This window comes from Theobroma cacao, chromosome 5, assembly GCF_053813885.1.
Source record: "Theobroma cacao isolate CCN51 chromosome 5, ASM5381388v1, whole genome shotgun sequence".
NCBI classification, from domain to species: domain Eukaryota; kingdom Viridiplantae; phylum Streptophyta; class Magnoliopsida; order Malvales; family Malvaceae; genus Theobroma; species Theobroma cacao.
In genome coordinates, this window is record NC_142643.1 from 46,127,347 (window position 1) to 46,139,713 (window position 12,367).

General features: G+C 34.1%; 2 protein-coding genes, 1 long non-coding RNA gene, 1 other non-coding gene and 2 pseudogenes across 4 annotated transcripts; 2 read left to right on the forward strand and 4 right to left on the reverse strand.

Moving 5' to 3' along the window:
- Positions 1-547: 547 nt before the first annotated feature.
- LOC148763017 (U2 spliceosomal RNA) lies at positions 548-743 on the reverse strand. The gene has a single exon (XR_016026760.1). It is a non-coding gene; the product is annotated as a U2 spliceosomal RNA (small nuclear RNA).
- A 544-nt stretch (positions 744-1,287) lies between these two features.
- On the forward strand, positions 1,288-2,720 carry LOC108662047 (AAA-ATPase At3g28580 pseudogene; annotated as a pseudogene).
- A 706-nt stretch (positions 2,721-3,426) lies between these two features.
- LOC108662048 (wall-associated receptor kinase-like 4) lies at positions 3,427-4,908 on the reverse strand (annotated as a pseudogene).
- Positions 4,760-7,481, reverse strand: LOC18600357 (non-functional pseudokinase ZED1-like). The gene is made up of 2 exons (XM_088806862.1): positions 6,978-7,481; positions 4,760-5,995 (listed from the first exon to the last, which is right to left on the reverse strand). Exon 2 carries the CDS (start codon positions 5,988-5,990, stop codon positions 5,010-5,012), a length of 981 nt encoding a protein of 326 aa, XP_088662988.1. The 5' UTR covers positions 5,991-5,995; positions 6,978-7,481; the 3' UTR covers positions 4,760-5,009.
- Positions 7,482-7,631: 150 nt separating this feature from the next.
- LOC18600358 (serine/threonine-protein kinase ZRK1-like) lies at positions 7,632-9,463 on the reverse strand. The gene is made up of 2 exons (XM_007030736.3): positions 9,299-9,463; positions 7,632-8,848 (listed from the first exon to the last, which is right to left on the reverse strand). The coding sequence occupies exon 2, from the start codon at positions 8,841-8,843 to the stop codon at positions 7,851-7,853; it is 993 nt and encodes a 330-aa protein (XP_007030798.3). The 5' UTR covers positions 8,844-8,848; positions 9,299-9,463; the 3' UTR covers positions 7,632-7,850.
- A 41-nt stretch (positions 9,464-9,504) lies between these two features.
- Positions 9,505-12,017, forward strand: LOC18587694 (uncharacterized). Its single transcript, XR_016026465.1, has 3 exons — positions 9,505-9,893; positions 11,016-11,069; positions 11,885-12,017. It is a non-coding gene; the product is annotated as an uncharacterized LOC18587694 (long non-coding RNA).
- The last annotated feature ends 350 nt before the right edge of the window (positions 12,018-12,367 follow it).

Below are 12,367 nucleotides of genomic sequence, written 5' to 3' on the forward strand. Positions count from 1 at the left end.
TACAAACTCGAATCACTAAACTGCTGCACCAGTTGCCTCTGTTGCCGTCTTGACTGCTAGTTTAACTAATCCCTGCTACCTAAAGACGCTGTCACAACCCAGTTGTTAAATGCATGAAATTTTGTATAAGCAATTTGCTCTCACCGCCTGCAATTTATGATTCCCCATCCCGTTTAATATCCATCTCAGAGCTGACTGTCTTATCCAAACCATTTCCATACTCCCGTTTAGAACTTTACCCCCGATCAGTCTTATTCTTTTTTTTTTTTGCAAAAAAAAAAAAAAAGGAATTCCATTGAAAGCAGAGGGAACAGTGTTCATCATCTAGGTTGTTAGAAGAGAATTTTGGCCAGAAGAACTAATTGATTCACTCTCTTTGGCCGATTAGTTTTATTCTGATGCTATACTGGTGCAAAATATTTGATTCACTCTCTTTTAACATTTTTGGCCGGTGTCTTGTGGAGCTTATAGTTTTTGTTGGTTCAATTCAATGCATAGCTTACCATTGCTGCTTGGATGGGAATTTTTTTTTTTTTTTTTTTTTCTGATGGGGTGCGCCAGGCCCAAGATGTAGTGCAACGCTAGGGCGACACACGAGATCCCCAGTAGCAAGCTACTGTAGATGGGTTCTCCCCCTAAAAAAATTAATTTAATATCGTGTGGACCAATGGCCCACGTATCAGATATTAAACTGATAAGAACAGATACTACACTTGATCTTAGCCAAAAGGCCGAGAAGAATTTGTACCTTCATTTGCTAATATTCTACATCATTCCACTACATAATTTCAACCGCTGTCGATGGGAATATTACTCGCTGGATGTATGGTTCCAGAGATGAGCATAATGCTCCAGGTCACTGGTATACTACAATGCTTTATAGTTCGCACCACCCTTGCCTTAAGAGCCGAGTGTATAGTTTTGATAGCAATCTTTTGTTATATTGAATAATTTTTATTAGATTGAACCATGTAGAATTAATTCACTTTATAAAAGAAAATCCAATCAGAACTAGGATATTCCAAATGGATTCAAACTTGAATCAAGGAGAAGTAACTCACTTTTTAAGAGCAAATCCATTCAAAAAATTGAGACAAACTTCAACAACAACTAGAAAACCCGAAGTGGAGTGAAACTAGGTACAAGAAAGCTTTCAGTATATATAGCTTCTGACTCTTAAAGGTTATGTAACTTGTCTGCTCTCTTCTTTAGTTTTTCTCTTTTGAAAAGCTTTCTCCTCTCTTCTTAATAGCAGTAATAGAAAGAAAATTCTTAGGCAAGATGATAATGGGACGAGGAATAGTGGGTGATATTATCACAAGCCTAATCCTTTTCTACGGGTTGATTTCGCAATTGGTTCCTGATTGTTTCACAGAATGCATTGAGCTTTGGCAAGAGAGATTGAAGAACTATTTCTTTCCTAGCATTCGTATCATATTCAACGAATTCAATTCTAGCCTTTGCCATCGTAGCATTGCATATATTGCTATAGAGTACTACCTCAGTTCTAAATCTGTTGCAAGAGTTACCAAACTGAAAGCAGAATCTTTAAAGAGAAAGGGGCCTCTTCTATTTTCTTCAGACGATTACGAGGACGTTGAGGATGAGTTTGAAGGAGTCAAGGTTACATGGTATAAGGGGAAACATTCTCCTGAGAAGAAGATAATATATAACCACCCGATGATAAAAATTATTACGCTCTCGTCTTTCATCCCAAATATCGAGACATTATCACGGAGCGATATTTGAACTATGTTTTGTAAGAGGGTAAAGCCATAAAGAAAAAGAGGAGGCAACGGAAGCTTTACATGAATGATGGTGACGATGGGCTTTGGGATTATTCATGGTTGGAACACCCTGCAAGCTTTGATTCTTTTGCGATTGATTCTGAGAAAAAAAAGGAGATAATTAATGATCTTATTGCATTTAGTCAAGGAAAAGAATATTATTCAAAGATTGGCAAAGCTTGAAAACGTGGTTATCTCTTGTATGGTCCTCCAGAAATTAGTAAGTCTATCTTGATTTTAACACTGTCTAATCTTTTGGGTTACGATATATATGATCTTGAGTTGACTACAGTTAAGGACAATGCCTAATTAAAGAGTCTTTTGATTAACTCATCACGTAAGAGTATTTTTGTGATCGAGGATATAGATTGTTCACTTAATATTGCGGGAAAACGCAAAATTAAAAAAGAAGATTCTGATTCTGATTCTAATGATGAACATAAAAGTAAAAGTAAAGTTACATCATCAGAATTTTTAAATTTTGTTGATGGAATTTGGTCTGCCTGTAGTGGAGAAAGGATTATTGTGTTTACGACCAATCATGTTGACAAACTTGATCCAGCTTTGATCCGAAGGGGAAGAATGGATATGCATATCGAATTATCTTATTGCACTTTAGGAGGGTTTAAGGTGTTGGCAAAGAATTATTTGAACCTTGATTCACATCCTCTCTTTGAAAAAATTGGAAATTTGTTGGAAGAAGTAAATATGACTCCAGCAGAAGTTTCTGAGCATTTGATATGCGGCAGAGTGGGAAGAGATCCAAAGGCCTGCTTGGAAAGCTTGATAGAAGCCCTTGAAACTGCCAAGGAAAAGAAGATCAATGAGGAGGAAAAAGATGCTAAAGAAAAAGGAGGAATAAAAAGCATAATGCCTGCAAGGAAGAGACGACCAATGAGGAGGAAAAAGATGCTAAAGCAAAAGGAGGAATAAAAAAGGTCCAGTTAAATAGATTTTGGTTAATTAATTATTTCAGATTTTGTTTTTTTGCTTTTATTTACTTTTAAATTTCTACCAAGGTTGAGACTTAAGAGCCAACCTGAACTTTGTAGTTAATTTTCAATTCTATTATTATTCTATAAGGATTGTTAATTTTGTTTCTTTTAAACCCTGGTTTGCCATTATTATATTATTATATGCTAGTACATAATTACTTATAATTAATATAGTACTTCCTAAAATTTATTAATGATTATAAATATGATTTTAAATTTTAACTTATTAATTTAATTTTTATCAACAATATTCATAAATATTTTTTTAAATTTCTTTATTTCGAATTCCAATTTAAGTTTTTTTTATAAATATTAATAATCAAATTTTCATATTTTTTTTAATTTTTAATCGAATTCAAGTAAGTAATGAATAGTTCATTTTAATCGAAAATACTCTACTCATCGTCATTCCCTAAAATTAATGGAAGCATATTTGTGCAGTGTTGTAAATTGACCTACCCTTGAGATGTAAAAATATAAAAAAAAATATTGAATTAATTAATATAACATTACAGCGGAGATATGAAAGCCTCACTATAGCTATTGAGCATGTAAACTACAACAATCATCCACCTGGAATTTTATTGAATCCAATGGAATGGATATATGAACACCAGTTTTAAATTGAAATTGAATAATCAAAGTTAGTTAATGTAAGAACATGAGTCCAAAGAAATATAAGACGTATATATTAAACTGATAGAAGTGAAGTAAATAGCTGAAATACATGGAGAAGCTTTATGAAGTTGCCTTAGCTGTTTTGCAACATCAGTTATCGTTGGATGGTCTTCTGGATTTTCCTTGGTGCAACTAGGTGCTATGTTTGCAAAAGCTACCAATTCATCACGACTGATTCCTTCACTTGAAATATTTTGATCCACAATTTCAATTAACCGATTGCTTTCAACATAGGACTGCACAAATTCTTCTACAATGGCATCCTCTGCAGCATAATATTGAGAAGCATTGTTTGTTCCAGTCAAAAGCTCAAACAAGAGTCTGCCAAAACTATAAACATCAGCTTTTTCATTTATTTTTTAACCTTCCCAAACTTCTGCCGCCATATACCCTGTTATCCCTGAGATAGCATCTTCTACATGGGATTTGCCCTCTGGAATAAGGCTATGGAGAACGAGAACTCACTAAGCTTAGCAACATAATTTGAATCCAATACCATTAATATCAGTGAAAGACCTCGGTGAATAATGGGTCTGGATAGAGCAGTATGGAGATATGCAACTGCAATAGCAACATCCATTGCGATTCTTATTCTAGATTTCCATGTTAATGGCTCAGGCTGCCCCTCATGAACTTCACATATACATTTCTCGACCAAATTCATAAACAAGATCTGTGTTTTGAGTCTCTAAGCAGCATCCAATGAGTTTTCGAACATTCTTGTGAACAATAAATGAACATGCCTGGAAATCTCTTGTTCAACATTGCAACCATCTGTTGCTTTGCTCTGCTCCTCAGCAGAGAAAGTGCGAATAGGAGTACATTTACCATTACACGAGGCAATGTGTGTAATCAATGCCAAACTCTTAGACACAAATTTTAAAAATCAAATGAAGGTGATTGATATTGAGCTTTGAATTTAAGATCTTTGTTTCTAAATTTAATTTATGTATCAGCAATTTAATAATTGTAAGCAATCAGATTTATATCAAGTCTATGCCTTCAACTAGAACAAGCTAAACAACTAAACTGAGCCTTTGATGAAGCCCGGAAGATTGCCAATTTGAGTTTATTTTCTATTTGTGATGGACCAGGGGCCTTAAGAATGCAATGAATTATTTCTCAATTTGAGTTACTTTATTTTCTTGGTTGAATATCTGCAAATGTTCTGCATAATGAACCTTGCCATATCCTTCTTTCAACCAGATGAGAGTTCCAACAAGGGAATGCAGAATTTTATTACCATAACAGTCTTCTCTAGCTGCTTCAGCTGAAATTGTTATCTCTAAATCAAACAGATTTAAGAGAACTAGTAAACTAATGAATTTTGATAGTAAAATGCTAAAATCACAACCATACTTTTGTTTGACTTAATTTACATTTCCCTAGTGGAGCAACTCACTGACTTTCTTAAAACAGCATAATCTTACAGGCAGGTGAAGGTTCATAAATAATGGCTTAGAGGCTGGGGACCTATGCATACAAATACAACTACAGCTTTCAAGATTTTTTCAGCTACTGAGTAATAATATAGCTACATGGGGCTAGGCTAACAAGGTGATGGAAAAGACTGATCAATTCGCCTGAGTTCTTTGGCAACCTCAATCATTGTTGGCCTCTGTTCTTCATCATAAGAGGTGCATCTAAGGATAAGTGTTGCAAAATCCTGCAACTGCTTCATATCAATTCCTTCATTTTTTATTCTACTGTCGACACCATTAACGAGCATTTCAACATGCTTCTGATCACTACAACGCGTCGCAGTATACAAAACTGTCTGGTATCCACTTAAAAGCTCAATTAGAAGCAATCCAAACTGAAATACATCAACCTTCTCTGTTATATAACCTCTAACACAATATTCAGGTGCAACATCCAATGTTCTCCGTGTAAGGGGATCCTCTATGTCTGATTTCCCTTCAGGAATAGATACACTCAGTCCAAAGTCGATGAGTTTGGGAACATTGTTCTGATCCAAAATGATGTTTGAGCAATTAATATCTCGATGGATAACTGGTCTAGAAAATGCATTGTGGAGATATGCAATTGCATTTGCTATACCTATTGCAATTTTCAACCTGCATTTCCATCGTAGTGGCTCAACATTAGTGGTAGAAATACACGTGGAAAGGATTTTTGTGCCAGCAAATTCATATACTGTAGTTGGTATTTCGGTCTCCAAGCAGCATCCTGTAACCTTTAAAACATTCTTGTGAACACTCATTTGTGATCCAATAGCAATATCTTTGTAAGCATTGTCTTCAGAACCCCATAAATAGCCGTACTTCTTAACAAAAATCAGACGGTCATTTAGAGAGCCTTTGTACAACTGATAACCAAAATCTTCCACAAAAATCTGGCGTGGATCATAGTTGTTTGTTGCTATCAGAAGCTCTTTTGCAGAGAAATGGCGGATAGGATTAGATTTGCCATTACAGAAGGTAATAAGCTCTTCTAATAAACGCCCTCCATTTTTTATGAAAAATGTCTGATTATCTTCATATCTCTTCACATTGAAACATGCAAACATCTTGCCTAAAAGTAGAACTTTATATCAATTATACAAACAGGATGGTAAAAGAGATATGTAACTGAGAATTTTCAAAAATAAATCAAGATAAAAGGAAGCACAAGATCCAAGAAGTCAGTCTTGCAAATTGAACCAAATTTGATGCAAGGAAAACCTGTAGCAGTTTTTGTTGCCTGCACATATACAAACATGAAGGGAAAGGGGAGCTATAGAGGGGATATAAGGTTTACATGTGAATGTGAGAAAAGGGAGCTCTCATGGCTGTCCAAGAGCTATTGGCAGTAGCCATGATTGATGTAATTTCACACTTGGCTTATCAACAAAAATGTAAAAGTTGGGTCACAGGAAATACCCATCACACTTGGCTTGTCTTCAGTAAATGCATGACTTTTGGTCTCACAACAGATGTGAAAACAAGAAAATGAAACTACATGACTTTTGTTTGAATGAAACATACTAACAAGAAAATGTGTTCAAGAAGATTACGCTTAGTTGATTGTCTCTGGTCTTTATCTAGTGATGTTGACTTGAATATGGAAGAGCCGTAATTTCATGTTTATAGCAACATTTCACCAGAAGAAGATGCATGAGGAAAAGGTTATACAGTATATAACTTTTCATGAGAAAGCAGAAGAAGAAAGAATGCTTCCTTTTACATATTAAAACTATTAAAACCGTGAACCACTCTTTTGAACCATACATGCAGTGAATGAACATCCTATGTGAAGATTTTGCTTGAGTTGCCATTGCAAGATATATTTTGTCTGAGTTAATTTTCTTATAATTCACTATTCTTTGCAAGACTTGTTCCAAGCTTCAAAAGATTCTTGATAAGGCTATTTAAGAATCTAGAGACTTAATTCAAAAGGTTAATATCATAAATACAGAGTAATTAGATTAGATCAGCTTAAATATATAGAAACGGAGGAGTTCTTCTTTCAGGAAAAAGAAATCAGTGTTAAATTGGATTGGGGCATGAAATGGTACCTGCAGAAATATTAGAAACCTCTATGGGGGCATGAACCGGAATCTGTAAATGCTCAACTCGAAACTCAAGTCTAGAAATTGCAGAAGAATTGGAGGGAGGAAACTTGCAGGGTGCAGCAGATATAGATACAAGTCATTCCAGGATATCAGCAGAACTTCTCCATATATGAGAAGAAGTGCAATGCTTTGATTGAAATTGTCAAAGTCATACACGTGAGAGTTGAGACTTCCAATAAAAAAACAGGCACAGATTTGAAGGCTTCTGTCTACAGACATTACCTAACTCTTAGACACAAATTTTAAAAAATTGATTTTAGAACTTTCTGTTCAAAATTCTATTCCAGGTCGCAAAATCAGATAGCAAAAGCGTTGACTCACCACCTTCGACTAGTGTTTTAACACACTAGTATTATCTGGTATATAGTGTTCACCTTCAGGAACAGATACAGCTAGCTGGTATATGGTGTATTGACTTGTTTCTCAATTTGAGTCACTTTATATTCTTGGTTGAGTATCTGCACTTGTTCTGCATAATGAACCTTCATTCAATCAAATAAGAATTCCAACAAAGGAATCTAAAATTTTATTACCATGAAGGTTTCTCTAGTTGCTCCAGTTGAAATTTGTGTCTCTATTCAAACAGATTTTGAAGAATTTGTCAACTAATGAATTTTGATACTTAAAATCCTAAAATCACAACCATACATTTGTTTGACTTAATTTACATTCCCCAGTGGAGCAACCCACTCACTTTCTTAAAGCAACAGAATCTTACTGGCAGGCTGAGTTTCATAAATCTGCTTTGAGTCTAGAGAGCCATGAATACAAATACAACTACAGCTTCCAAGATTCTTTCAACCAAATGGGAATAGCTTAGGAAGGTGATGGAAAACGCTGATCAATTCGCCTGAGTTCTTTGGCAACCTCAATCATTGTTGGCCTCTCTTCTTCTTCATAAGAGATGCATCTACGGCTAAGTGTTGCAAAATCCAGCAGCTGCACCTGATCAATTCTTTCATTTTTTATTCTACTATCAATAAAATTACTGAGCTTTCCAAAACAAAGCTTCCCAATATCCGTTATATCATGCTTCATCATAAAGTAAGCTGCCTTCTGTCCACTTAAAAGCTCAAATAGAAGAATTCCAAACTGATAAACATCAGCCTTCTCTGTTAAATAACCTCTAACACCATATTCAGGTGCAAGATACCCCATTCTCCCTACAATAACATCCGCCTCTACATGTGATTCTCCTTCAGGAATAGATATACATAAGCCAAAATCAATGAGTTTGGGAACATTGTTCTGATCCAGTATGATACTTGAGCATTTGATATCTCGATGGATAACTGGTCTAGAAAATGCAGTGTGGAGATATGCAACTGCACTTGCTATACCTATTGCTATTTTCAACCTGCATTTCCATGGTAGTGGCTCATCATTAGTAGCAGAGATACATGTGGAGAGGATTTTTGTGCCAGCAAATTCATATACTGTAATTGGTAATTCGGTCTCCAAGCAGCATCCTATAACCTTTAAAACATTCTTGTGAACACTCATTTGTGATCCAATGGCAATATCTTTGGGTGCTAAATCACCCCAAAGACGGCAGTTGTCATACTTCTTCACAAAAATTGGACGGTCCTTTAGAGAGCCTTTATACAATCGATAACCAGCATCGTGCACAATAATCTGGCGTGCATCGTAGTAGTTAGTTGCTCTCAGAAGCTCGTTTGTAGAGAAATGACGGATAGGATTAGATCTGCCATTACAGAAGGCAATAAGCTCCTCTAATAAAGCCCCTCCATTTTTTGTGAAAAACTTCTGATTATCTTCATGTCTCTTCACTTTCAAACATGCCAACATCTTGCCTAAGAGTGGAACTTTATATTAATTATACAAACAGAATATTGAGCAAAAAAAAAATTATACGAACAGGATAGTAAAGAAAAAGAAAATTGATTAAAAAAATATTTCCTTCTCTATATGGGATAACCTATTATTTCAGTTTTATTTTCTTTTGTTACTTCCAAAAAGAAAAAAAAAAAAAACTATGTTTCAGTTTGATGCATAGCAATCAAGGTAATAAAAAACTAACAGATCACTGACGCTGCAGTAGTAAGGACCCTGGACCCTGAATATGTTGTTGGAAACAAGAGATTTTGAAACATGAGTATTATATTTGGATTGAGTTAATCAATGTTAGTTAATATAAGAACATGAGTCCAACAAAAAAAAAAAAGATGCATTGAACTGATAAAAGAGAAATAAGTAGCTGAATAACAAAAACGAAACCATGAGGAGGAAGAAGAAAAGTGCACCTGGGAAGTTTGAATAATAAATCAAGATAAAGGAAGCACAAGATTATCTAAGAACTCAGTCTTGCAAATTGAACCAGACTTAATGCAATGAAAAGCTGAGCAGTTTTTGTTGCCTGCACATATACAAGTCTTTTAGGTCAACAGACAAATATCCAACAGTAGTCTTAGACTTGAGATAAAATACTGAGTGGTGACGTTGTAATACCCCTCACAAAGTATTTATTAAAAAAAAATTAAATTAAAATTATTAAGCTATAGTTTTATAAAGATAATAAGTATATATTATTTTAGTATTTTATTTATTTACAATTATGACTTTGGGTGTCTTAATAATTAAAAAAATAGAAGAAGGGGTCTTTAAGTAAAAGAAGAAGTTTAATTAAGTCAGTTTTATTATCACGTTTAAGTTAGTGGGATTAAGGGTCAGTTTATTTATCCCATTTAAGTTAGTGGGGTTAGGTAGTTTATAAGTTTTAAAAGAACAGACAACAACTTACGTTAGTTCATTCATCAGATTCAATCAACAGACAGTCAGAAAGGCTTAATATCAGGGAAGAAGAAAGACAGATGAGAGGGAAAGAGATTGCTGATTAAGGTATGTTTGGGAATTATATTTTCATAATTTGGGTACAAAAACCCTAAATTAGATATATTTTCTTATTTTTTTTATTTAAATCCGGCACTTTTCTGATGACTTTCCGGTAGCATGATGGGTACCAATGGAAAGGTCTTGAAAAGATCTTTCCAATGGTTTTTGTAGCATCTTGTTTGGCCTTATGGTTAGGAATATATGAATTTTTGAAGTTAATTAGAAATCTGGTTTTCAACAGTTTTGACAGCCCGACTTTGGGTCACCGGAACTCCATATTCCGGTGACGTTTTTGGTCGTTTCTTTGAGGGCTTTTGAAGTACGAAATTAGATGTTTAATTTGGCGTCAATGTCTTGGTTAAAGGCTTCCTGTGTTAAGAGAATTAAAGCCTCAAAGTAGGCTCATTGATACTGGAAACCCAGAAATCTGGGTATTTCTGTGATGATTTCTTGAATTTTGGCTTTCGAAACTTAGGAATCTTGTGGTCTTTTTAATCGAAACAAATTTTGGTCTTGTAGTATGATATGCATACTTTAAATTGGTGTTGATTTCATCACTGGATATAATTCGGGTTAAAAGATATGAGAGCTTGAAGTAAGCCAAATGGCCATCCAGATTCTGGAAATTCCAGAAAACAGAAAATTTCTTTTTTTTTTTAATTTGTTTTAAAAATTGATTTTAATTATTATGTGATAAATTCTATTGTAAATTTCATAAATATTGGATATGTGATTTCTACTGTATTTTTATGTTAAGAAGTATGTATCTTTATATTTTATAAATTTATTTCTTAAATTAGTAGATTTTATTAAAATATCAAAATTTATGAAATTAATTACAAATATGATTTTTTACAAGTGAAATTAGTATTATTTCTCTATCTGAAATTTAAAGTCCTTACTGATTTTATGATTTAAGTTTAATTCTCAACCTTATTGGAAATTTTGTTTAATTCAAAAATATAAATAATAATAATATATTACCTTATTAACAAAAAAAAAAAAAAGTTCATAAATTGTAATAGGAGTCGCTACATACCCTAAGTGCTTAGGATGGTCAACGAAAAGTCGCCTTGTAGGATCTGTTTGCAAATTTAGTTCTGATTTTTGTGTTTCTCGAAATACTAGGCTACTAAGAGGATTTTCGGATTTGCTACTTGAAAGTAAAATTTACGAGATCATGTAAGTGACTGATATCCCTTCGGTGTTTTCACACCTTAAAAATTAGCTTCAATCTGAATTTGTACATGAGATATAATATTTTATCTTATGATTTATTAAAATTGGGTTAAGCATGCAAAATGTATATGTATATGAGTTTATATGTTGGATTTAGAATGTTGCTTATGCAAAGCCTGATATTTGATTTCGAAATATATATGACTTTGTATAATGTGTGCATATATGATTTCGCAAATATAAATACAAATATTTAGTCTGAAACAAATATGCTTTTGTGATGTATGAGATACGCTTGAGAAATTTGATATACTGTTTTATGAACTTTGGGTAATCTAAAAATATATATTTCTGTTTTGTCTCCTAGTATGGCTATGCTCTGACCCTGCCAATGGGGGTTAAATGTTGGCCATGTCGACATGTATTCTGTGATTAGAGATCGATCTCCCAACCGCACTACCGGTTACAGAATAGTAGTATTTGTGATATCTGTTCAGTGCAGCCAATGGTTGCTTCTTCTGACCCATGCCACTGGGGTTAATTGTGGTTCTATTTCTGACCTATGCCACAGGGGTTAAGTGTGGTCGTAGCATGTTACAGGAGACCATTAAAAGTTAAATATGGTGAATATATTTGTTCTGTTATTTGAATGCGCAAATTTTGAAGTATGTGATTCCAAATAAGATTACCCAATATTTTGTCTTGGCATTTGTAAATGATATTTTGCCCTAAATGTTTTAAGCATGCTTAATCCGGCTGAAGGGATGTTAGTTACTTGCTGAGTAGTTGGACTCACCCCTTCCTTCAAATTTTTTCAGGTTGTGATTTGGTCAACCACGCGGGAACTTTGGGGAGTGATGTTTAATTTAGTAGCACTTAAATTATCTAGGATTTATTTAAATATTATGAACATCGTACTATCTTAATTAGTATTCAGACTTTTATCTTGACTTAGTAGCTTTATGGTTTTGGAGATTTAATTTTGAATATTGTCGAATTATGATATTTGGAAATTCTGTCAACAGATATAGTTTATAAATCACTAAATTCTTCAGGTATATAAGTTTCTTTTAGTAATAGTTTAAGATATATATTTTAGAGCCTTGCATGTCTGTAGGATTATACCTTGCAGGTATGCGGCGTCTGTCATGTCTCGGGTCTAGGGCGTGACAGACGTAAAGTTGGGGTCACAGGAAATTCCCATCACAGAAAGGCTAGGCAGGCAGCTTCCTTGAACTTGTCTTCAGCAATTGCATGACTTTAAAGTCTTACAACAGATGTGAAAACTAGAATTAATTCTA

Excerpts from the sequence above, each read along its gene's own strand:
- LOC18600357 (XM_088806862.1), bottom strand. The coding sequence starts at position 5,990 with ATGTTTGCATGTTTCAATGTGAAGAGATATGAAGATAATCAGACATTT.
- LOC18600358 (XM_007030736.3), bottom strand. The coding sequence starts at position 8,843 with ATGTTGGCATGTTTGAAAGTGAAGAGACATGAAGATAATCAGAAGTTT.